Raw genomic sequence first — 26,998 nt, 5'->3', positions numbered from 1 at the left:
GAAAAAGAAAAGAAAAGAAAAGAAAAAGGTCTATTAATTTCACTCTACTTTGTGCGTCTGCACCTTTGTCTTCTTCCATTGCTCTGCAACCGACAGAGTAATAGAGGGACGACGAGGAGGAGAAGGAGAAGAGATATAATCCTACTGCAGAACCCCCGTCGGTGGGACTCCTCTCTCTCTCTCTCTCTCTCTCTCTTTCTCTCTTTCTCTCTCGCCTTTGTTTTGAGGTCCGATTCTTCTTCAATGCTCACCTCTACAAACTTATCTTCTTCTTCTTCTTCTTCTTCTTCTTCTTCTTCTTCTTTTGCCTTTTTATCCTCTCTCTGCTTGCTTTGTTCCCACGGCATACTTTTTCGCTTTCATACGCTCTTCTAGGGAGGACAAATATCGATTCCATCTCGGTTTAGGGCTTAATATTTGTTGTTGTTTTTCTCCATGTATTGATTTCTCGAGAGTTCTGGAGGACTTTAAAGGAACCCTAGCGTTCCTCCGAACGTGTTTTTTCTCCATTTTTGTTCGTCGATTTGGTTTCAAGTGGAAGAAGAAAAAGAAAAAAGGGGTTTATAGCGTGAATATGATTTGGTTGATGAAATTATCGGGGCTTTTTTCCGCCGCAATGGTCATGATTGTGCTTGCTCCGGCTTTACAATCATTTCCTCCGGCCGAAGCTATTCGATCCTCTCATCTCGATTTTTATCTTCGTTTGCCTGTTGATACTGCCTCTTCCAGATCGTTGAATAGATTCTCTTTCCGAAAGGCATCTACATTTCGCAATGCTGGTCAATGTGGAGGCGGTGACTCGAGGTTTTCTGGGAAGTTTGGTGTGTGTGATCCGAATTTGGTACATGTTGCCATTACACTCGATGTGGAGTACCTTCGTGGCTCAGTTGCGGCTGTCAATTCGATTCTTCGAAACTCGCTGTGTCCAGAGAGTGTTTTCTTTCATTTCCTTGTTTCGGATACCAGTCTTGAGGACTTCGTTCGATCTACCTTCCCTCAGATGAATTTCAAAGTGTACTACTTTGATCCGGAGATTGTTAGGAATCTGATCTCCACTTCGGTGAGGCAAGCGCTGGAGCAGCCGCTTAATTATGCTAGAAATTACTTGGCTGGGTTGCTCGAGTCTTGTGTGAAGAAGGTAATTTACCTGGATTCTGATCTTATTGTGGTGGATGATATCCGGAAGCTATGGACGACGAATTTGGGTGAGTGGACAATCGGGGCTCCTGAGTACTGTCATGCCAATTTCAGCAAGTATTTCACAACACGTTTCTGGTCTGATGAGAGATTTTTCGGCACATTTGCTGGAAGAAAGCCCTGTTACTTCAACACGGGCGTTATGGTCATAGACTTGGTTAAATGGAGGAATGGTGGGTATACGGAGAAGATTGAATGGTGGATGAAACTTCAGAAGAGTAATCGCATCTATGAACTTGGGTCACTTCCCCCGTTCTTACTGGTTTTCGCCGGTAACGTGGCGACCATCGAGCACCGGTGGAACCAGCATGGTTTAGGAGGTGATAATGTCAGAGGCAGTTGCCGTGACCTCCACCCGGGTCCGACTAGCCTCTTGCATTGGTCCGGCAGTGGGAAGCCATGGTCGAGGTTGGACTCCAAAGAACCATGTCCACTGGACGCTCTATGGTCACCATACGACTTGTACGGATATTCCGGGTGATATTTCAGATCATATATGAGGTCGCCGGTAAATTTTCCCGCAGGACTTTTTTGACGCTTTTCTCGATAAAATTTTCAACTTTAGTCCTATTTTTCGTTGTTTTTCCGTCTCTTTCCAGTTACTTTTGTGCTTCTTCTTCTAACTCCATCTTCCAGGCGATGTGTATCCTATTTTACTATTTTTCCTGGGTCTGAAAATAAAAAGGGAAAAAACGAGCTATTCGATTTGTTTGTACAGACTTTGTATTCTTTTATGAATGGATACTTGATGGTGGTTTTCCATGTATTAAGATTTTCGATCAAGCGATTCTATTTGTTTCTCCCTTCCTAAGCTTTTGCTATTCTGGAACAATTATATTATCAAGTGTAGCCATCCTATCCTTCACATGGTGGTCTTGCCAAAAGTACTCAAGTTGTGGTTTATCGACAAGGAATTTCATTGGCTGGTCGAACATAGATTATTTGTTGCAAGCGTTCTGGCTCCATTTAAACAACATATTTGGCTCTGGAGAACTCCTCTCCTTATTGAAAGGTACGGTTACCATTCCATATTTTTCTCACTTTGACTTATTTCAAAGAATTGTGATTATTGATGCACCAGAACATAACTTTTTAGGCATGCATCACTTATCTCAACTCAAGGGCATTTTTGTTCAAATTGTAACTGAATTCTCAGGCTTTAAGCATTTTTGGAACTTCTTTATCCTTAATGTCTGTTTTATTGCTAAGATCAGAAAGTTGTCTACGTTTTAAGAGAAGGAAGAAGAGTATGAAAAAAACATTGCGGGGCATGTGCGTTTAGGCGTAATGCGAGTGTGTGTGTATAAATTATTAAAAGGTTATCCGAAATTGCCAATAGTGGCCAAAAGGGACTGAGTGGCTGTTTCTAAAATACTCCAATTTGTGCCAGCTGGAGGACCAAATTGTAGTATTGGAAGAATCTTAAATGGGTTTTGATAAGAAGTAAAGTTCATGGACTCTTTTAAGTTAAAGAAGCGGATTCGGTGGCAGGTGCAGGTGACTTGTTAACTACCCATTGGCCCAATGTCCTTTTCTTGTGGCCTCACACCCACACGGGTGGGGTCACACCTCCATATTCTTTCCTTTAGTCTCTCCCTTCTTTTCTTACTATGCTTTTTCAAAATTTAGCATTATAAATATAATTATGGGGTGGAGTTTCAAACTTTTGACCTAAAGCTCTAACTACAAGCTATGGGAATTGGTTTCTTCCCCTACTCTTGTGTTGCTATATTTCGTTTTCTTTTGCTCAAAACGGTAGCTGAAGTATGTTGATTCATTAAGAGGAAAGTTACAGATTTATCCAACCATTTTGCCATTAATTAATACTCTTTTGTCGCTTAGAAAGGAAGAAGTTGAGAAATTTAAATTTAGAACAGCATGTAGGTTGCGGGACCCCTATGTGTCTCATTGTTTTATGAGTTGGGACCGTTTTGTTGCCTGGGCTTCCGATGCGGCTGGGTACATTGGATAAACTTTTCTGATCATTATAATAATATTCATTATAAACAAAATACCTTTTACTATTCTGTATAATATTTTATTTGAAGTGGATAATGCAAAATGTTGGTTTAGTTACAAATCTGCTCTATTCTTTTCTTATAAAAAAAGTTACAAATCTATTCTATTCTTTATGACCCTTGTGCTGGTTTTGTTTTTGTCTGTTTACTCTTTGTAAACCATATCAATTTGGTTTTTGTTAATTATTGAATTATATTGTAACTGAAGTCTCATTGACATTATATGGCAGCTATCTGAAATGGTAGAAGTCATTTTTCATTTAGTTGTATATCCATTATTGTTTGATAGGCAATTAATCTCATAATCTATTTATTATCATAATTTTGAAGTCGATGGGTGAAATACTGGAAATATCTGCCTTTGTTGTTAAGTTCAGTGAAGTAAGAAAGTAACATGTAGCAGGGACCTCCATGATTGGATTTGTTCACTGTGAGCATAATTTTCTTATTTAAGTCTTTTCCACTTTGTCTTTGAATTGTGGATGGGGGCAAACATCTCTACGTTTCCTCCCTTTTAAGTCTTCTTGCTGTGCCGTCATGCCAGGCTGGTTCTTGTGATTATTTCAAGACATAATAGATGTCTAAATGTTGCTTTCTTTGCCTTTTTCTTCTTTTATATACTAATTCGGAAAAAAACAAAAAGATAAACTCAATCACAGCCGTGGGAGAGATATAAATCTCATATTGGACGGCTAATAATGGGGAAGAAAGAAGAAAATGGATGGTGTTGAGAAGAGTGAATTTTTGGGATCCCTTTACTTTACAGCTAGAAACAGCCATAGGAGAGTTGAACATGAAATGAGGGGACCAAAAATTCTACTGTTCTTTCTTTTTAATTAGTTTTTTATGCATTTGATTGAGCTTTAGATTTCTCACTGAATATTCTCTCTCTTTCTCTGTCTCACTTTCAGGCTTGCTCTAAATGAAGAAGATCGTTTGATTAGAACCTAATTGTATCCCAATGGGATGGAAGTATATTTGGATCCACGATCTAAAGGAATCTCTCTAACTTGTGGAGGATATGGAGAGGTAATAGCTGTGTATAATTTTTTTCTTTTATAATAAAAATTGTGGTATTTCAAACTAGTTTGTGAAATAAGATTATTTTATGTCAATTAGGTGAAGCAATGGGTTTCTTGGTGGGTGCAATTTATCGTTCCTGTCCTTTAGCATTTGATAATCTGAATAACTAGTCTTAGGCGGCTTCACGATTATTAGCTGATTTGGGTGTTAATATAGTAGATTGATACAATTGATTGATTTATTCTTGTTTTTTTTTTCTTCATGTCTTTCTTTTATTATAATTAACTACAAAAGCGTGGTAGTAAAGAACAGGCCCACCAATGAAAATTCCAGAAGTACTTACAAGAGTGGACTCTAATTCAAAAGAAAGAGATCAAATGGGTAATTTGGGGGCAAGGAATGGAGTTGTGAAGATTGTGGATGACTCCTAGAGCCATTAGTGCAAGGAGTCAATAATTTATAAAATTGATTCTTTTTTAGTTGTGGGGCTCATGGACTTCTTATGCCAAATAAAGAGTGGAGTTTACAACTCTACACTTTTCAACTTCTTTCTCCCCAACACCTTGCCCAATTACCCTAGTAGACATCCAAAACAAGTTTTACATAAAACTCTTTATCGTGAAAAGGAGGGTTTAGGATGTTACAAGTCAGATCAAATTCAGAGGTCCTAGAAAAATCGGCTTATTACAAAGAACAAATGAATAATCCTACCGAAGATGGTTGAGCAAAGAACACATCATTTCAGTCACAAACACAATAAGAAAATCTTGGGAGAAAGCTTGCCAAATAAAGAACTATTCTGCTTTAAGTGACTCCCTTCTCCTGGGACAGGTAACATGTGGTCATAGACTCATCAATAGTAGAAAGGAGGTCAGCATCTTCAACTCAAGTCTTTGCCATAAACTCTTCCTTTATCATGAAAATGAGATTCGGTAAAGCAACACTCTTGGTCTCAAGCGAGATCAAACTCGAAAGGCTGGTGTAGTTCTAACTCGGAAGGCCTGAAGTTGAAGTTCTGAACTCCTGACTTTCCATTTGTTCTATTGAAAAAGTGAACTAATACTTTCGGACTCCTCTAAATGGTTTTAGATAGGCCATGAACTCAGGGAGCTCTGCCATGAACACAAGGGGTACTATTGCCTTGTACTCCAGCATGAACTCATTTCACAGTTAAGACTAACAAAAAAAAAAGGGAAAAAATGATGTGGGAGTTAATTTCCTATTGGATTCTAATGATATGACAATTTTAGATCAAGTGGCAACATATATTAAATTAAAAGAAATTATAATGGTTGGCATGTTTAATGAGCTATGAAGCACAAATACAATATACAACTACGTATATGCGTCCATTTTTGAAAAGTCTGGGATAAGAAACATTTTATTCTTTAATTTTAGGATATTATAAGTAAATCCAAAATAAATGTACTAAGGCCATGTTTACTCGGAATGAATAAGTGGTAATTTATGAATCAATGGTAATTTAAAAAGTTATTTTTCATCTTGTGTTTTGCTTCCATACCAACAAATGGGGGGCAAACGTTTGATGTAAACAAAAACTGTCATTTGATTGACGAAAGGTGATCAATCTAATTGCATTCGAAAATTATGTCATGTCGTTACCATGTTATGGTTTAAGGTTACGGTTATGGTTATGATTACAATTATTGTTTCTTTCTTAGAGGAAAAAAAACCTATGAATTTGGACGTGTTTTGTTACCATTATGGCTTAGGTTATGGTTAATTGTAACTCAAATCATAATGACAACAGTACCTTTGACAAAATTAATAGTTTTAGGGAAATTTGATCCCTATTTTTGTGTATACTTTTCCTTTTACCTCATTTTTTACATTATTTTTTAAAACAACATTATTAAAAAAACGTTCTTACTACCATTAGAAAGGTAGATGACTATCATAGCTAATAAATGTAATGTTTTTATGGCGGATAGACTATTATGGTCAGTGATGGATCTGCAATATAGTTTATAATTTATAACCTCAAAGAAATTTATGTACTACAAAAATTAAGGTAAAATGTATAATAATAAGGATACTTATGAATTTGAACATTGTCAATTACCTCAAGACAAACCATTAGAATAGAAAGAATCAAGCAAAGATTAAACTATAGAAGGAAGAAATTTGAAAAAGGAGAAGTTGAGGTTTACACAAAATCCAATCTAAGTTCTCAACACAAAACATGAATCCATCCATCAACACATAGTTGCACAATCCTTACTATTAACTTCACAGTCACCCACAACACCAACACGAAATTGAGGAGATTTCCTTTTCCCAAATCCAATTAAGGGAATTGAAACTTCATATGATTTTGTGCCCTAGAATCAGATGTAATGTAGATTCCCATCAACAACACTATGATCGACACAAGTCCGGACCAAACATAGAATAAATTCAACGCTCGGCTGCGACGTCCCATCAGCCCTTTGGCGAAAGGGTGGAAATGGCATAGAACCCAGAAGCTGTAGGACACTCCCCCTACAAGCTTGCTCCATTCTGGATGTGGACTATATAATGCTCTTGCAATTCCCACTGCAATGGCAATTGTGTTCACCAACATGATTGTGATGGGAGGAATCATCATAAAGCTCCACTTCACCACGTATAAGTCAGCAAATTCGTCATCTCCATCCTTTAGTGTGGCTAGTTTGGGTGTTAATGTGTGTGAGATGTCTACTCCCGTTATGAACTTCACCAAGCCTTGTAGCACAGCAACCGGAAAGGAGCTTGTCGCCCAAATTACACAGACTTGCTTCTCTCGCCACCAGTTGGCGATCGTCATGCCTGACCACTTGATCTCTATAATGACGAGTAAGTATAATGTGATGGAATCAACAAGATTGAAGGTTAATAATGTTACAAATGACTGGACCACGAACTGTCTTGAAAACAGAGAAATTGCAGGCAAGAAGCAGTAGACAAGAATGAAGAAGGATGCGAATGGATACAATAAAATGTTAAAGTAGTTTAGTTTTTGCAAGAATTTCATTCGACGCGTTGCGAACAAGGAGTTGTTCCTAGAGAAGAACAACTCAATAGACCCTGTTGCCCACTGGAGCACTTGATGAAGCCTATCAGTTAGGTTGATTGGCGCTGTGCCTCGAAAAGCGTCATGCTTGGTAATACAATACACTGATCTCCAACCTCTATTGTGCATTTTGTAGCCGGTTACCACATCTTCTGTCAAACTGCCATATATCCATCCTACTCTTTTACCCCATTCTGTATTGTCCTCATAGACGCAAGAAATAGCACTAATGGCCTTAGCAATGGTGGCAACGTCTAAAGGTTGTTCTTGAGGCGCAGTAAGAGAATTAGTCATGCGACCTCTATTGTCCTTACTATCAAATTCTTGAAGCAATGTTCCTTGAAACTCCACAACTGTAATTGATGAAGCCAGAGAAGTAGAGTTTCCAAATCTCTTTGGCAGAGGTAAGGAGCCAGTGTCTGCATCATCAGCATCGTCACAATCTAAAGTATATCCATTGATTTGAGTGCCCATCTCATCGTCTTCCTTCTTTGATACCGTGAGCTTTCTTCGTAACAACTTAGTTTTTTTAGTACCAAACAAACCATGGTGCTCTGTTACTCTAGCAGGACTAAATCCATAGAGAGCTATCCTCCTAAAAATGCAACAAGTCCCTATATAATAAGGGCCTTGTATCCCATCAAGAGCCCTCATGTTTACATTCAGAAATAGAGTATTATGATTTGCATACAGATCGTCCGGATCGATTCCATCGAACCTTTGTGGAAATTGGACATAACAAACTCGATCGCCGCCCTTGTCAAGCATAAAACACATCCCCTCTCTTAGAGCCAATGAATTATATATGTAGTGGTCACAATCAAGATTGAGAATGAAGAGTCCATTCGACATTATTGCACTGGTACGAAGAAGAGCATTCATTGCTCCAGCTTTCTTATTGTGACAGTACCCTGGTCGCTTCTCACGAGACATGTAAACTAGCATTGGCAATCTAATATCCACGTTTGTTGTGTCAATCAAGTTCTTCCCATTTTTGTTTGAACCATAAACTGGTTTTGCATCAGAAGAGGCTAGTATAACCTATAGTTAAAAGATAAAACAAAACATCTTAGCCTTCTTCAAGAAATTACACAAATGATTCCAAGAAACAAACAACTTACCTGAATTATACCAACATGATCTCCTCTAGAGTGATCATTTTCACCTGGATCTTCCCAAGTTCCTGGCCAGTAGGAGCCATCGGACATCCAAGTTGCCTTTGGGATCTTTATTTCGTTTAAAGAAACTTCGCCCATTTCCGATGGATTCATTTTGGTTTTGAGTTCTTTGGTGGAATTGTAAGCACCTGATCTTCTCTTTATAGTCTCTGGCAATGAATTAATCCTTACCTTAAATTCATCATACTCCCTCTTCACTCTTCTCCGATCTCCAGCGAAGTCAAGCCTCACTTTATTTTTAAGAAAGTCATGCTTTTGTTTGAAATAGGCCTCAGGACTCCTCGGCTCGATTTCGTGCTTTCGACAGAATGGAACCCATATTCTTGCAAAGTTGGCTGTGTCAGAAAGTGCTTCAAATGTCAGGAGAGAACCGGCATCGTCTGATAAGTAACAAGCCAATTTTTCAACCGGGTAATCCACAGCAAGGATTGAGAGAATGGTGTTGGCTGTCACAAGTAGAGGTTCTTTTTCAGGATCCGCTGTCGTTACAAACACATCGATTCCTGGGAGATCAGATCGACCCTTGGGGTTTTGAAGATTTGGGGACTCGAATCGATCCTTTAGAGCAGATACGTCAGTGCTTCTGTTTATTAAGCAGAGCCTTGGAAGTTGTTCTAATAGCCATGACAATGCCAACCAGAGCTCACAAGTATTAAAAATTCTCCACAACCACATTGATTCATCATTTGGATGTGTAACTATCCATGTTAGATAGAAACCAAGTAGCAGTGTACGAACTATAGTAAGCAATCTGCCAAAAGAAATACAGAAAGCCTTTAGAATTCGAACACAACAAATCAAATTTCACAAGTTCAAAGCTAGAGGAATAACATTATTGTTTATTACCTGTATGGGATTAGAATGGTAGGAGAAACAGGGAGCTTCGAGGTTAAAGATCGTCGAGTTTTCTCCCCAAAGTTAGGTTGGTGCTTAACATCATTATTCTTCACCTCTGAGCCAAACCCATTGCTATCCTTGGTCTCAAAATCGTCCGCCATTGAAAGCAATGACAAAGCTTGGTCCTCTGCTTCATCATCACTAACATGTGTGTAACTCTGTTCACAGTCAGAACAAAGACCTCCACCATTGTTAGTATCCAATTTGATCAAGTGCATACGAGTCACCGTATTGAAACCTCCAGTGAAAATAGCATTAGAAATCTGCAGCTTTCCCATATTTGCACTGTCTTCAACCGCCTGGTCTTTCGACATTGCATCAAACTTCTTGTTGTTGCCACTAGAAGCTTTGTTTCTAATATTAATGTATAAATTGTATTCACATTAATTGATAATTATGGATTATTTATTTAGGTGACTACAAACGTTAGTAGACCAAAGCAAAGTTCATGGAAAGAAAAAAAAAGACCTATATTTTTTGTTATTTTAGTATAACAAATATGAGGAGAGGATTATTGGAACATTTGATCTCTAGGAAGAAAGATAACCTGAATTAGTGGGTGGAAACATTCCTATATAACTAGTCATAAATTTTTATATTGTAAGGTCGACACTTTAATTATTAGATACAAAATTTTAATCACATCAAATGTGTCAACCAATTATCACCAATTAGTTATAAAAATGAAAATTTATGTACACATATAGTTTTAAATTGAACGTAAATAAAGTATTAAACATGAATAATTAAATTTAAAAGTTGCATTAGAAACGAATTAAATAACTTTGAAAACCCAAAGACCTACCTATTTAAAAACAAAAGATAAATGAAAAAATAAAAATATATAAAATTCAAATTCAAATTCTTGCATGAATCATAAACTAAATTCAAATTCTTGCATGAATCATAAACTAAATTTTAGTGACGAAAATTGGATTCACTCCAAATAATATAGGAAAAAAACTTTAATAGCTCGAAATATAATCAACCAAACTATTTAGAAAATACAACAAATTTTAGATTTTATTAATAATCTTCTGACAGTGTCTATTGGTGAAATTGATAGAAACATCGATCAAAATCTTTTAATCTTGAACATGAAATTATTAAATGAAAATATATAACTATAATAAGACAAAAACCACGTAGTGATCATAGAATATTATTAAATTTCCATCAAAATTTTCACGTTTATGTAAGTTTAACATCGACATGAGAAGAGAACCAGTAAAATACAAAAGTATACAAATCATAAAAAGATATGTACACGTGTATATAAATATAATAATAATGAAAATGTTTGTTTAGTAATTCAAATTTATAGTTTTTATAGTTGTTTCTTTTGATTAATATGTATATGTGGTGTGAAGTTGGAAGAGAATGAGATGTTCATGAACTCACCGGGAACACTCTGAAATTCTGATAATATCAAATAAATAACATCAAACACAGCAAAGCAAAAAAACCAAATTTACTGAACAATGGAGATTTCAACTTATAATCTCTCTCCTCTTATTTGGTTCTTATTGTTTCATCTTCTTGTTCTTTTGCTGCACATATTTATATTGAGAAAAAATATGTTCAAATGAAGTTGAGAGGATCAGATTCATTTTCTGGACTTTGTTCATAGATTCTCTTACAGTAAGCAGCAACATTTTCTTCCAGAAATTAGAGTGAGAAGAGATGGGGTTTGACCAGCGTGTCTTCATCCAGCGTTTGATGAACATTTGTTAGAGCAACAACATGTATAGAAGCAGATTCAAAAGATACACATAACAACAATAATAATAAATTTTGAGTATGCAAATGGCTCAGCTTTTTAAGTATATAAATTGATGTGTTGATTCATTTCCTTTAAATTCACTTTCCGTATAAGGATGATATATATTTTTTAAAATTTAACTTATCATTTTTTAAATATACTTGTTTCTTGAATTAAAATTGATTAAGAGTTAAAAGATAAAAGAGAACAAAAATAAATCTTAAAGTAGAAGTTATAATAAAATATTAAAAAGAGACCTTAGATAGGAATCTACTTAAAAGGTGCCTTGATCGAATCTACTTGGTATTAAAAAGGAGTTTTAATCGAATAGACATCTACTTACGCTTTCATTCAAGGTTTAATGGAACGTTTGGGACAAAGAGTGAGTTATAATAGCTAGTCTGGTACTATAATCACCTGGATTTGGTTAATTTGCAAAGTATTAAAGTCTAGGTTATTATAATATAGTATGTGTTTGGGATGTACAATATTATAGTATGTATTATTATAAGATGTGTTTGAGATTAAGACTATTATAATATGTGTTTTTCATTACTCTTTTTTTTGCCGGTATATATGAAATACTTTTTTTTGGATTGATTATATTAAATCTTGTTAATTACGATGTTGATTTAATAAATTTAGCTTCAATCTTTAGTTTTTTACTTACTCTTTTTTATCATACGTAGGACTGACATATACATTGTTTTCTTAAATTTGATCTACATTTAACTTTAATCTATGTTTTTCATTACTTTTTTTTTCTCGTACATATATATGGAACAAGAGAACAACTATGCCTAAACCCTAAACCCTGTTAAACCAACCTTATGTTTTGATATCATTTTAAATTATTGATTAAATCTAAAAGTTTAAGCTAGCATGTAAGAATAAATTTAATATTTGTTAGATAATGAATGTTTTATATAGTCACGATTACATAAAGACTATATATTAATTCAATTGTTATACATGAAAATAGATTAACAAAGTTTTGAATTGATCCAAATTTCATTATTTCAGTTTGTGGAAGTTGGAGTTGTTACTTAATTTTGTTTATTAAGATCACTTTTTGAAAGTTAGCGATGAATCAATTCCTAAGTGTGTAGACTTTTCTAAATATAAGATGAATAAAATAAATGGTGAAACATGAAACATGAATTGTAAAAGAAATTTCAACAAACCCTTTAATTTACTACACGGATAGGTCGATCTTAAATTTAATATAGATTGATTTTGAAGATTGAAATGTAATTAAGATTATGGGAGGAATATTAAAATGTGTCAATTCGAGAATAAAATGAGAATGGTTTAATCCACTCAAATTCAAATTCATTGGTCAAATTTAAGAGAGAATAAAAATTGTTATTTTATTCTTTTCCTTGGAAGAACAAATAGAATTTTGTAGGCAAAAGATGAAAGGACTTCTACAAATATAGCAAAATAAAATTATGATAATAGAACTCATGTCACAACATTTTTTAAATTATGGTAAGCTTATGATTACCGTCTGATAGCCTCTGATATTACTAATTTTTTCATCTTTGCAATATTTAAAAATTGGTGCCATTAGCTATTTATTTTTAAATGTTTCTGTCACTTCATGCAATTTTTTTAAAAGATAAATTGGTTTAGTTAATTTATGTTAAAAAATTTGAGAAATATAATATTGTTCCAATTTTGATATCTTTTTTGTTGTAGGGTTTTATTTGAATTTTATTTTCATTTGATTCTAAAATAAAAGTTAATCAAAATCCTAATAATTTTGACGACAATTTCAATTTAACTCTATATTTTATTAATAAATTAATTGTCTAACCTTTTGGGATTTGTGTTATAAAATGAGGATAAAATAGAATAAGATAAGATTTAATCATACCTACATAAAAAATTCTTTATAAAATGCTTAAATCTTATTTTGGTTTCTAAACTTTGTATCTTGTTCTAATTTGGTCACTTTTTAAAAGATTTTTTTAGTTCATAAACTTTTAAAACGAGTCTATTTTGATCCATGGTTAATATTTCATTAGCCTTGTAACAAAATGGTGTTGTTTTTATATTTGAACAACTAGGTTATCAAATAAGATAATTATTCTTAATAATCTATGATTTTAATTTTTAATTAAAGATTAAATGATAAATTGATGTTTTATTGAAAACTGAAAATATCACTTTATCTTCAATATTTTGGTATCATCATTTTGATGCATTGTCCTTCTAAACCCATATGTTAGGATTCCTCTAGGTGTTTTTTTTTTTCTCCTCTTCCTCCATTCTTTCTTAAAGATTGTGATTTATTGTAAGAATATTTATCAACAATTTTGTAGAATTTATTTTGGAGTATATATGTGTAGTACTTATTATATAATTCAAATAAGCCTTTGTATGGCAAATTTGGCCATGGCCACTACATGCCCTAGACTGAGTCAATTCGGAATTTTGTACCCTTGTTCTGCCTAGGGTTTTATATGGGGTATGGATTTTTGACCAATCACATGGAAGAAAATATCGCTTAGGTTATAGTTAATTACCGTTAACGATAATCCAAACCAAAATGATAGTTATAGATTTGACAAAATTAATAGTTTTGGGTAAACACGATCCAAAATAATTCAATTACATTTGCGATCGTGGTTTATAACAATTGATTTGTCAATGAAATTTGATTGCAATTACACTCATTTTTATTACGAATCGATAAACCTTACGAAAATGTAACTCATTAAATGCATATAAAGTCACAAATGTCCAAGTGAGTGATAATGGTACAAAATGCAATACACAAATCAACATGAGAGATGGAAATGCAATAGTTATTGAATGCAAATCCACATCAGAGATATTGAATGAAATGAGAAAAGGACTCAAGTAGATCATTGAAGAGGAAGATGATTAGAGGGGAGAAGTATGAATGTAAATGAATTTCTTCCATTCAGTTGTTGAAGATATCCAAGTGGCTTAGATTTTGTAAAGACTCTCAAACTTTATATGTGAAAATGAAGGTTAGATTACAAGATTTGGGTTGAAAAAAATATAATGAGTTTATTATTTTTTTTTAGTTTTTTTTTTTAAAGCCAAAATAAAAACTAATATGTCAAATGTTAGATATATGTTGGAAAATTAATAATTATAGATATTTGATATGAATTTTGTTCTCATATGAAGTATTTGTGCTTTGTAGCAAATGAGTATAAACAATAATACTTTATTAACAAAAGACATCAATTTTGGCTACTCAAACTTCGAAGATAAAAGTAAGTGTTCTATTTTTTTCATTCTGATTGAAATGTTGTGGATTATTATCTATATATATATTATTGTTATTATTACCCTTTCACACGTGCCTTTATGAACAATGATAAGTCCACATATACGTATGAATTCTGATCTTTCGCTTAAGGGAATTGAAACTTCATATGATTTTGTGCCCCTGAAGGAGATGCCATGTAGATGCCCAAAAACAAAACTATGATCGACACAAGTCCGGACCAAACATGGAATAAATTCAACGTTTGGCTGCGACGTCCTATCAGCCCTTTGGCGAAAGGGTGGAAATGACATAGAACCCAAAAGCTGTAGAACATTCCCCATACAAGCTTGCTCCATTCTGGATGTGGACTATACAATGCTCTTGCAATTCCCACTGCAATGGCAATTGTGTTCACCACCATGATTGTGATGGGAAGAATCATCAGAAAGGTCCACTTCACCACATATAACTCCGCAAATTCGTCATCTCCATCCTTTGCTGTGGCTAGTTTGGGTGTCAATCTGTATGAGATGTTTACTCCAGCTATGAACTTCAACAAGCCTTGTAGCACAGCAGCCAGATAGGAGCTTGTCGCCCAAATTACAAAGGCTTGCTTCTCTCGCCATCTGTTGGTGATCGTCATGCTTGACCACTTGGTCTCTAGAATGGCGAGTAAGTATAATATGATGGAATCAACAAGATTGAAGGTTAATAATATTACAAATGACTGGACCACTAACTGTCCTGAAAACAGAGTAACCGCAGGCAAAAAGCAGTCGACAAGAATGAAGAAGGATGTGAATGGATAAACTGCAATGTTAAAGTAGCCTACTTTCTGCAAGAACTTCATTCTACCCGTTGCGAACACGGAGTTGTTCCTAGAGAAGAACAACTCAACAGACGCTGTTGCCCACTGGAGCACTTGGTATAGCCTATCAGTTAGGTTGATTGGCGCCATGCCTCGAAAAGCGTCGTACTTGCTAATACAATACACTGATCTCCAACCTCTGTCGTGCATTTTGTAGCCGGTTACCACATCTTCTGTCAAATAGTCATAGATCCATCCCACTCTTTTACCCCACTCTGTATTGTCCTCATAGACGCAGGAAATAACACTAATGGCCTTAGCAACAGTGGCAACGTCTAAAGGTTCCTGAGGCATAGTAAGAGAATCAGTCGGACGACCTTGATTGCCCTTACTTTCGAGTTCTTGAAGCAACGTTCCTTGAAACTCCATAGTTGTAATTGATGCAGCCAGAGAAGTAGAGTTTCCAAATCTCTTTGTCAGAGGTAAGGAGCCAGTGTCTCCATCATCTTTACAATCTAAAGGACATTGATTGATTCGAGTGGCCCTCTCATCATCTTCCTTCTTTGATATCGTTTGCTTTCTTAGTAACAACTTAGTTTTTCGAGTACCAAACAAACCATGGTGCTCTGTTACTCTAGCAGGACTAAATCCATAGAGAGCTATCCTCCTAAAAATGCAACAAGTCCCTATATAACAAGGGCCTTGTAACCCATCAAGAGCCCTCAAGTTTACATCAAGAAATAGAGTATTATGATTTGCATACAGATCGTCCGGATCGATTCCATCATACCTTTGCGGAAATTGGACATAACAAACTCGATCGCCGCCCTTGTCAAGCATAAAACACATCCCCTCTCTTAGAGCCAAGGAATTATATATGTAGTGGTCACAATCAAGAGTGAGAATGAACGGTCCATTCGACATGATTGCACTGGTTCGAAGAAGAGAATTCACCGCTCCGGCTTTCTTGTTGTGACAGTACCCTGGTCGCTTCTCACGAGACATGTAAACTAGCATTGGCAATCTAATATCCACATCTGTTGTGTCAATCAAGTTCTTCCCATTTGTGTTTGAACCATAAACTGGTTTTGCATCAGAAGAGGCTAGCATAACCTGTAGTTAAAAGATAAAAACAAAACATATTTGTCTTCTTCAAGAGATTACATAAATGATTCAAAAAAAAAAAAAAAAAAAAACAACTTACATGAATTATACCAACATGGTCCCCTCTAGAGTGATCATCTTCACCTGGAACTTCCCAAGTCCCTGGCCAGTAGGAGCCATCAGACATCCAAGTTGCCTTTGAGATCTTTATTTCGTTTAAAGAATTTTCCCCCATTTCCGATGGATTCATTTTGGCTTTGAGTTCTTCCTTGGCATTGTAAGCATCTGATCTTCTCTTTATAGTCTCTGGCAATGAATTAATTCTTACCTTAAATTCATCATACTCCCTCTTCACTCTTCTCCGATCTCCAGCAAAGTCAAGCCTCACTTTATTTTTAAGAAAGTCATGCTTTTGTTTGAAATAAGCCTCAGGACTCCTTGGCTCGATTCCGTGCTTTCGACAAAATGGAACCCATATTCTTGCAAACTTAACTGTGTCAACAAGTGATTCAAATGTCAGGAGAGAACCGGCATCATCTGATAAGTAACAAGCCAGCTTTTCAACCGGGTAATCCACAGCAAGGATTGAGAGAATGGTGTTGGCTGTCACAAGTAGAGGTTCTTTTTCAGGATCCGCTGTCGTTACAAACACATCGATTCCTGGGAGATCGAATTGACCCTTGGGGTTTTGAAGATTTGGGGACTCGAATCGATCCTTGAGAGCAGATACGTCAGTGCCTCTGTTTACAAAGTAGAGCCTTGGAAGTTGTTCTAATAGCCATGAGAATGCAAACCAGAGCTCACAAGTAATAGAAATTCTCCACAGCCACATTGATTCATGATTTGGATGTGTAAGTGTCCATGTTAGATAGAAACCAAGTAGCAGTAGACGAATTATAGTAAGCAATCTGCCAAAAGAAATACAGAAAGCCTTTAGAAACCGAACACAATAACATTTCTTTTATTACATTTCTTTTATTACCTGTATGAGATTAGAATGGTAGGAGAAACAGAGAGTTTCCAAGCTAAAGGTCGTCGGGTTTTCTTCACCTCTGAGCCAAACTCAGCAGTGTCCTTGGTCTCAAAATCATCCGCCATTGAAAGCAATGACAAATCTTGGTTCTCTGCTTCATCATCACTAACATGTGTGTAACTCAGTTCACATCCAGTACAAAGACCTCCACCATTGTTAGTATCCAATTTGATCAAGTGCATACGAGTCACCGTATTGAAACCTCCAGTGAAAATAGCATTAGAAATTTGCAGCTTTTCCATATATGCATTGTCTTCAACCGCCTGGTCTTTCGACATTGCATCAAAATTGTTGTTGTTGCCACTAGAAGCTTTGTTTCTAATATTAATGTATAAATTGTATTCACATTAATTCACAATTATGGATTATTTATTTAGGTGACTGCAAATGTCAGTAGACCAAAGCAAACCCCATGGAAACAAAAAAAATATAGGTCAAAAGAGGATTATTGGAACCTTTGATCTCTAGGAAGGAAGATAACTTGAATAAGTGGGTGAAAACATTCCTATATAACTAGTCATACAATTTTAAATTGTAAGGTCCAGACTTTAATTATTAGATACAAAATTTTAGTCTTGTGTGTTACATCAACCAATTATCACTTATTACTTATAAAATTGAAAATTTATGTACTTGCTCTAAAGTCTTAAATTGAACAAAAATAAAGTATTAAAGATGAATAATTAAATTTAAAAGTCGCACAAGTTTACAATCAAATTAGATAATTCTAGTCTAAATTTATAATTTATAATGTAACCAAACTTTTTGACAAAGGCAAATTAAATACAAACATTAATTACCTAACTTATCTGGTTTAAAAAACCCAAAGACCTGCCTATTTAAAAACAAATGAAATATGAAATATATATAAAATTCAACTTCAAATTCTTGGATGAATCATAAACTAATTTTCAGTGACCAAAATTGTATTCACTTCAAGTGATATAGGAAAAAGTAAAAAAAAAAAAAAAAAAATTAATAGTTTGAAATATAACAAATTGAATCAAATTAATTAGAAAATATAATATATTTTATATTTTATTAATAGTTTTTTTATGGTGTTTATTAATAGAAACACCAATAAGTCTTTTAGTATTGAACATGAAATTTCTAAATAAAAAATATAATTATAATAATACAAAAAACACGTAGTGATCATAGTATTATTGAACTATATTTTTATCAAAATTTCCATGTTTTGATAAGTTTAACATCGAGTAAAAGGAAGGGAATCAGTAAAATACAGAAGTATACAAATCATAAAAGATATATATATACATAATAGTTTTTATAATTGTTTCTTTTGATAAATATGTACATGTGGTGTGAAGTTGGAAGAGAATGAGATGTTCATGAACTCACCAGGAACAGTATGAAATTCTGATAATATCAAATAAATAACATCAAACACAGCAAAGCAAAAAAACCAAATTTACTGAACAATGGAGATTTCAACTTATAATCTCTCTCCTCTTATTTGGTTCTTATTGTTTCATCTTCTTGTTCTTTTGCTGCACATATTTATATTGAGAAAAAATATGTTCAAATGAAGTTGAGAGGATCAGATTCATTTTCTGGACTTTGTTCATAGATTCTCTTACAGTAAGCAGCAACATTTTCTTCCAGAAATTAGAGTGAGAAGAGATGGGGTTTGACCAGCGTGTCTTCATCCAACGTTTGATGAACATGTATCCAATATTTGTTAGAGCAACAACATGCATAGAAGCAGATTCAAAAGATACACATAACAACAATAATAGTAAATTTTAAGTATGCAAATCACTTAGCTTTTTAAGTATATAAATGCATGTACTGATTCATTTACTTTAAATTCACTTTTGGTATAACGATCATATATATTTTTTAAAATTTAACTTTGTCATTTTTTAAAAATACGATTAAAATTGATTAAGAGTTAAAACAAAAATAAACCTTAAAGTAGAAGTTATAATAAAATATTAAAAATGGACCTTAATTGAATAGGGAATCTACTTACTTTCATTCATTCAATCTTTAATGGAATGTGTTATAATAATATGGGCTTGGTTAATTTGGAACGTATTAAAGTTTAGGTTATTATAGTATGTATTATTATAAGATGTGTTTGAGGTGGAGACTATTATAATTTGTGTTTTTTATTACTCTTTTTTTTTTTGCATGTATAAACTTTGATCTTCATTTAATAAAAACTTAGCTTTAATCTATGTTTTTCATTACATTTTTTCTCATACATATATATGGAACAAGAGAACAACTATGCCTAAATAACTCATTCCAATAGCTAAGATGTGACCTTTTTATTTTTGCTTTCTCCTTTGACATCTAACTTGTCCACTACGCGAATTGTCAAAAATGATAAATTTGACAAAATATAGCAAAATTTCATATTCTATCAATGACTATCATTGATGACACTGATATACTTCTATCAGTGATATTAATAGATATTAATAAAAATTTATCGGTGTTTATCATAGTTAGAATCCAAAATTTTGTTATGTTTATAAATATTTTGAGTTTATTTTATTATTTTTGAAAATGATACTTCTGACTGTTTTCTCTTTAGTCTTTCACTTTTACATTCTTCATTTTTGAATCTTTATCAATTTCTCAATCTTTTTATTGAGTTGATTGCTTGCTCCTCGACATCACTAAAGTCTATAAATAAAGAATATACGTAAACATAGTTTTATATAAAAAAATAGTGAAAAAGATAAGAATAAGAAAACAAAATTAGAAGAGAATAAAAGACATAGATCTGATTTTTTGTTGGCTCTTAACTTTTTATTGTGAAACTTGGAAACGTGAATAGAAAAGAAAAGGAATATGATATTTATATTCAAAGATTTAAAAAGGGAAAAGAATTTAAAAGGTTGGAAGAGATATATAAAATAGTTAGTACGAAAGAAAGGGAACGGTGGAAACTGGCGAATGTGAATGGTTTCACAAAAAATTTAATGACATAATTAAGCGAGGAAAAAAAATTAAAATTATTAATACCAAAGTATTTACTAATAATTAATTTCAAATTACAATAAAACCAAAGAAGAAGGACAAAATGAAAAACAAAAAGTTTAGTTAATACTTTTATATATACTATCTAATGTACCAATTCAGTATAATGGTTATTTTTAAAATTTTAACTTTTGTTTTAAAAATACATGTACTTCTTAGATAAAATTAAAAATAAAATAGAACAAATATAAATATTAAAGTAGAAGTTATAATCAAATATTAAAAATATTGAGCCTTAATTGAATGGGAACGAAGGAAATGGTAAAAGTGAAAAAATAAATAAATAAAGTCAATTGGTCGTGGTTTTATGTTATGACCAATTAGGTATTCAACAAACTCAAAAGATCGAATTATTCTTCTTTTTCTAATAATCGATTGACTCGAAAGTTTAATATAGGAGTTGTTCAAAATGTATGAACTTAATTTTGTTTATTTAAGATCACTTTTTGGAAATTAGAAAGGAATATTACGTGCGTAGACTTTTATAAATATAAGATTAATAAAATAAATGGTTAGAATAGACAAATTAAAAAAAGAAAATGGATATAAATTGATATACTTTAAGTTGATAAAAAAAAAATTAGCTTTTTAGTTCAAATACAAAAAATAGTTTAGAAAATAGAATTAGGATCGACCTCGAAAAATACATAGGGTTATAAAAGGGGATATTTCTTTGAAAGACATGGTCTTTAATTCACAATATAAATAGGTGATCTTAATTTGAAGGTGTTGTTTGGAAGATTGAAATGTAATTAAGATTATGTGAAGACATTAAAATACGATAATAAAATGAGATCGATTAATAATCCACTAAAATCAAAATTCAATTGGTCAAATCTAAAAGAGAATAAAAATTGTTGTTTTATTCTTTCCATATGAAGAATAAAGCCAATTTTGTAGGCAAAAGACACATTGGTTTAGGGTATAATATTGTTCCAATTTTGATATCTTTTTGTTGGTAGTGTTTAATTTGAATTTTATTTTCATTTGATTCTTCTATCAAAACAAAAGTTCATCAAAACTACAATTTCAATTTATTTTTATAGGTTGAAATTTGTGTTATAAAATGAAAATAAAATAGGATAAGATAAGATTTGATCATAAGTTGGATTAGAAAAATCTTATATCCTAATCCTAATTCTAGTAGATTTAAGATAAATCTTTTAATATTTACAAAATGTTTAAATCTTATTTTGGTATCTAAACATTGTATTATACTTTTGTCGCTTTTCAAATGTCTTTTTTAGTTCATAATCTTTTAAAACGAATCTATTTTGATCCATGTTGTTAACGTTTTATTAACTCTTTAACAAAATGGTGATGTGGTTTTTATATTTGGATGGTTAGACTGTCAAATAAAATAATTATTCTTAATAATATATGGTTTTAATTTTTAATTAAAAGCTAAATGGTAAATTGATGTTTTATGAATAACTGAAGAGGTTACTTTATCTTCGATTCATTTTGATCCATTGTCCTTCTAACTCATATGTTACATGCAGCAGCTCAAATTTAAAATATTTTATGATTGGATTAGGTATTTTTTTATTTCTCTACTTGTCATCTCTTTCTTTTAAGAAAAGGACTGTGATTCATTTTATATATGTATACTAATTATAGATTTCAAATAAACCTTTATATGGGAAGAGATTACACTAGAGAGTGTTGTTTTGTAAGTGAATTCTATTTAGAGATGAATTAAACAGCGTTGTATGTTATGAAAAATAAATTTTTTTCAACCTAAATAAAATAAGTTTGAATTTTTTTTAAAATATAAAAATTATTTAAATTCCTTTTACAAATAGTTTTTTTTTTTCCGACAATTTTTAATTAATTTCATTGCAAAAGAAAAGTGTTAAACTAATACAATCCTAATCTATCATTATAATTAAAAAGAAGAAGAAGAAGAAGAAGAATAGAAAAATATATAGTTCATTTGCATGAGCAATGGCAACGTTTTGAGAGAATTGAGAACTAACTAAGATTCTGAGTTTAGGTACACTTAGATGAAAAGAGTAATAAAGAAGAATGAGATGTTGGGGGCATACACAGAATCCAATCTAAGTTGTTACCAACACAAAAACATGAATGAAATCCATCCATCAACGTAATGAAACAATAAGCAATGCAATGCCTAATGCCTATACTTACTTCTTACTACCTATATTATATACTACTACTTCCCCACAATAACAACAGGAAATTGAGGAGATTACCATTTTCCAAATTCAATCTCATCAAGGGAATTGAAACTTCATATGATCCTGTACTCCAGGAGGAGGACTAATGTAGACCCACAGCAACGAAATTATGATTGATAGAAGTCCGGACCAAACAAAGACTATTGTTGGGACTCGGCCACGACGTCCCATCAGCCCTTTAGCGAAGGGGTAGAGATGGCACAAAACCCAGAAGCTGAAGAACACCCCTCCCACAAGCTTGCTCCATTCTGGAAATGGACTGTACAATGTCCTAGCAACTCCTACTGCAATCGCAATCATGTTCACCAGCATGATTGTGATGGGAGGGATCATCAGAAAGCTCCATTTCACCACGTATAGGTCCGCGAATTCGTCGTCCCCGTCCTCTGGTGTGGCTGATTTGGACGTCAATGTGAATGAGATGTCTACTCCAGCAATGACCTTCAACAGGCCTTGTAGCACGGCAGCCGGGTGGGCACTTGTTCCTCCAATCAACCAGAATTGCTCATTGCGCCACCAATCGTGGATGGTAATGCCTGACCACTTGATCTCAAGGATGGCGAGTAAGCATAACGTGATGGTGATGGCAAGTAGGAAGATTAGGAATGTTACACTTAGGGATTGGACTATGAATTGTCCTGAAAATAGAGAAACGGCAGGCAAGAAGCAATAGACAAGGAGGAAGAAAGATGTGAAGGGATACATCCCAACATTGAAGTATGCTACTCTTTGCAAGAACTTCATTCTACGTGTTGCAAACAAGGCATTGTTCCTTGAGAAAAATATCTCAACCGACCCCGTCGCCCATCGGAGTACTTGGTGAAGCCTATCAGTTAGGTTGATTGGTGCTGTGCCTCGAAAAGCATCACGCTTAGTAACACAGTAAACTGATCTCCAACCTCTGTTATGCATTCTGTATCCAGTTACCACGTCCTCTGTTACAGAACCATAGATCCATCCAACTCTTTTGCCCCACTCTGTCTTGTCTTCATAGAAGCAGGAAATAACACTAATGGCCTCAGCAACAGTGGCGGCATCTAAAGGTTCCCGGGGCACAGCAAGAGAACCAGCCGGTCGACCTTGATTACCCTTCGTTTGCAATTCTTGAAGCAATCTTCCTTGGAACTCTGCAACCGGAATTGATGCAGCCAGAGAAGTAGAATTTCCAAATCTCTTTGGCAAAAGCAAGGACTCAATGTCCGCATCGTCATCATCACAATTTTGACCACGCTGGTTGATTGGAACCGCCATCTCATCATCTTCCTTCTTTGATACCCTCGATTTTCTTAGTAACAACTTAGTTTTTTGAGTACCAAACCAGCCATGATGCTCTGTAGCTCTTGGAGGACTAAATCCATATAGAGCTGTCCTCCTGAAAATACAGCCAGTCCCCACATACATAGGCCCCTGCAACCCATCAAGAGCCCTCATGCTCACATCAAAAAATACAGTGTTATGATTTGCATACCGATCGTTTGGGTCAATACCCTCGAATCTCTGCGGAAACTGAACATAACAAATCCGATCACCGCCTCTGTCAAGCATAAAACACATCCCCTCCCTCAAAGCCAAGGAGTTGTATATATAGTGGTCACAGTCAAGATTGAGAATGAAGGGTCCATTTGACATGATTGCACTTGTTCGAACAAGAGCATTCATTGCTCCGGCTTTCTTGTTGTGATCATACCCCGGCCGCTTCTCACGAGACACATAAACTAGCATTGGCAACCTGATGTCCACATCTGTTGTGTCAATCAAATTCTTCCCATCTGCGATTGAACCATAAACAGGTTCTGTATTAGAAGGAGCTAGCATAGCCTGCAGTTAAAAGATAAAACAAAATTTCTTAGTCTTCTTTTCAAGATTTTACAAATGGTTCAAAAAAGAAAAAAGGAAAAAGAAACAACGTACCTGAATAATACCAGCATGATCCCCTCTAGAGTGATCGGCTTCACCTAAAACCCAAGTTCCAGGCCAGTAAGAGCCATCTGACATCCAAGTTGCCTTTGAGATCTTGATTTCCTCTGAAGGATTGCCCCCCATTTCCCTTTGTTTCATTTTGGCTCTGACTTCTTCGTGGGCATTGTAAGCATCTGACCTTCTCCTTATAGACTCCGGCAATGAATTAATCCTTACCTTAAATTCGTCGTACTCTCTCTTCACCTTTCTCCTCTCTCTAACGAAGTCAAGTCTCACTTTGTTCTTAAGAAAGTCACGCTTCTGTCCAAAATAGGCCTCTGGATTTCTTGGTTCGATGCCGTGCTTTCGACAGAATGGAACCCATATTCTAGCAAAGCTGGCTGTCTCAGCAAGTGCTTCAAATGTCAAGAGAGAACCACCATCATCTGATAAGTAACAAGCTAATTTCTCCACGGGGTAATCCACTGCAAGGATTGAGAGGATGGTGTTGGCTGTCACAAGCGGAGGTTCTTTCTCAGGATCCGCTGTTGAGACAAACACATCAATTCCTGGGAGATCAGATCGACCCTTGGGGTTTCGAAGATTTGGCGACTCGAATCGGTCTTTGAGAACGGAGAGGTCAGTGGCTCTATTTACTGGACAGAGCTTAGGAAGTTGATCTAATAGCCATGATAATCCAAACCAAAGCTCACAAGTAATAGACATTCCCCACAGCCACAGTGCTTCATGATTTGGATGTCTAACTCTCCATGTTAAAAAGAAACCAAGTGCCACTAGACGAATTATAATAAGCAGTCTGCCAAAATGAAACAAAAGCCTTCAGAAACAAAACACAATAAAATATATACACAAGTTCAAAGATATCACATCAATCACAAAATGTTGATTGTATACTTAAAATGTTTAAGGATATGTGACTAATAACAAAGTCAGTTATCTTAAATGACCAGATATGATTTCTTAAAATACCATAATACAACAGTATGATCAATGTCCAGATGCAAAAAACTGAAGGAAGAAAACAACTGCCGAAAATGACGCCAAGCTAGAGCTGAGAAAATTAAAATTTCTAAAATATAAGTTTCAAAATGGCATACAAAAAAAATTACCTGTATGGACTGAGAATAGCAGCAGAAACAGAGACTTTCCGGGTTAAAGGCCGTCGACTTTTCTCCCCGAAGTCAGGTGGATGGTCGAAACCATTTGCTCCTGAACCAAACCCATAGCCGTCCTTTGGCCACACTGCATTTCCATAGCCATATGTCCCCTTGGTCTCAAAAAGCCATCGGGCATGATCGAAGTCCGGTGGGTGATTTTGAGCTTTGAATGATTTCACCAAAGACAGCCTTTTGTCAAGCTTGGCATCCGCCATTGAAGGCAATGGCAAAGCTTGGTCCTCTGCTTCATCATCACTAACACTTGTGTAACCCTCTTTACAGCCAGGACAACGGCCACCGCCATTTCCAACACACTCCAAATAACAATCCCTACAAATACTAAACCCACAATCACAAGGAACCATCGTCTTCCCTTCCAATGCCTCATCACATCCCTTCATCCCACAAACAAGCCCTAATTTCATTTGCTCAGTTGGATTCGCCAGCGACTCAATCACATGGCCACGAGTCACCGAATTGAAACCCCCAGTGAAAATAGTACCAGAAATGAAGCTCCTTTGCGACTTCCCCATATTTGCATTGTCCTCAGGGAGGCTTGTCTGAGAATCAGAAATGGACTGATGATCTGGGGTTGGAGGAATATGAACAGTGTAAGTAACAAACTCAGAGTTACTTTCTTCAACTGCCTCATCTTTCGACATTGAAACGAACTTGCCACCACTAGATCGGCGGTTTCCACCACTAGAGGCTCTGTTCCCTCTGCCACTGAGAGGAGAATTGGGGTTATTCGAAATGGAAGCACGCGAAATCGGACTCGTTAACCCCATCGATATGATTCCATTGCCAGCCTTACTTCCAGAAGAGATTGTTATCTTCACTGGAGAAGACGATGGAGACGAAGCCCTATTCACCATTTTCCTCACTCAAACAAACAAACAAACAAACAGAACCTGTAAATTTCTCCTCAGAAAAGAAACAGAAAAAACGAAGCGTTGAGAAGGGAAATTCTTAAGAAACCATTGAAAGGAATGGCGGATTTGGAAGTGGGAATGAAGAAGAAAGGGTGTCCGTTGGGGGGTGGGGGATTTGAGGGAAATGAATCGGGGTTCATACAACGGCAATATTTGCTTTAGATGATAAAAAGCATACCATTGGGGTTTGGGGGAAAAAAGAGAATTTAAATTTTCAACGGTCGAGAGATCTGGACCGTAGAGATGATGGGATCCTACGGACCGCGTTTTTTTAGCGAAACGGTCGAGTGGCTGGAAAGTAATAAAGTCTCTTTTTTCAAAAAAAAAGAAGCAAAAAAGTCAAAGAAGATTGAGAAATAATAATAATTTTTTTAAATGATTTTTTATATTTTTGTGATTTAAAATTGAAAACTTTGGCAGTTCTTAGAGCAGTGTTGAGTTTTCAAAAGTT

General features: G+C 34.7%; 4 protein-coding genes across 5 annotated transcripts; 1 reads left to right on the top strand and 3 right to left on the bottom strand.

Annotated features, from left to right (window-relative positions):
- Positions 1-4,339, top strand: LOC101222598 (probable galacturonosyltransferase-like 7). The gene is made up of 2 exons (XM_011654647.2): positions 1-2,209; positions 4,127-4,339. The coding sequence occupies exon 1, from the start codon at positions 575-577 to the stop codon at positions 1,676-1,678; it is 1,104 nt and encodes a 367-aa protein (XP_011652949.1). The 5' UTR covers positions 1-574; the 3' UTR covers positions 1,679-2,209; positions 4,127-4,339.
- Positions 4,340-6,278: 1,939 nt separating this feature from the next.
- LOC101211214 (cellulose synthase-like protein D5) lies at positions 6,279-10,978 on the bottom strand. Of its 2 annotated transcripts, XM_011654645.2 has the most exons (4): positions 10,767-10,978; positions 9,315-9,719; positions 8,412-9,219; positions 6,279-8,331 (listed from the first exon to the last, which is right to left on the bottom strand). In XM_011654645.2, the coding sequence occupies exons 2-4, from the start codon at positions 9,677-9,679 to the stop codon at positions 6,547-6,549; spliced, it is 2,958 nt and encodes a 985-aa protein (XP_011652947.2). In that variant the 5' UTR covers positions 9,680-9,719; positions 10,767-10,978; the 3' UTR covers positions 6,279-6,546. The 2 variants fall into 2 exon arrangements, with proteins under 2 accessions (XP_011652947.2, XP_031739765.1); XM_031883905.1 differs by lacking the exon at positions 10,767-10,978 and having other exon boundaries at positions 9,315-10,167.
- A 3,334-nt stretch (positions 10,979-14,312) lies between these two features.
- Positions 14,313-18,946, bottom strand: LOC101213153 (cellulose synthase-like protein D5). Its single transcript, XM_011654644.2, has 4 exons — positions 18,685-18,946; positions 17,272-17,640; positions 16,390-17,197; positions 14,313-16,298 (listed from the first exon to the last, which is right to left on the bottom strand). Exons 2-4 carry the CDS (start codon positions 17,598-17,600, stop codon positions 14,523-14,525), a joined length of 2,913 nt encoding a protein of 970 aa, XP_011652946.2. The 5' UTR covers positions 17,601-17,640; positions 18,685-18,946; the 3' UTR covers positions 14,313-14,522.
- Positions 18,947-22,253: 3,307 nt separating this feature from the next.
- On the bottom strand, positions 22,254-26,490 carry LOC101223149 (cellulose synthase-like protein D5). Its single transcript, XM_004152187.3, has 3 exons — positions 25,568-26,490; positions 24,450-25,254; positions 22,254-24,356 (listed from the first exon to the last, which is right to left on the bottom strand). Exons 1-3 carry the CDS (start codon positions 26,488-26,490, stop codon positions 22,575-22,577), a joined length of 3,510 nt encoding a protein of 1,169 aa, XP_004152235.1. The 3' UTR covers positions 22,254-22,574.
- Between the last annotated feature and the right edge of the window lie 508 nt (positions 26,491-26,998).

Source organism: Cucumis sativus, chromosome 4 (genome assembly GCF_000004075.3).
Source record: "Cucumis sativus cultivar 9930 chromosome 4, Cucumber_9930_V3, whole genome shotgun sequence".
In the NCBI taxonomy this organism is placed as follows: Eukaryota; Viridiplantae; Streptophyta; class Magnoliopsida; order Cucurbitales; family Cucurbitaceae; genus Cucumis; species Cucumis sativus.
The sequence above is the reverse complement of the archived record's forward strand: the minus strand, read 5'-3'. Positions and strand labels throughout refer to the sequence as shown.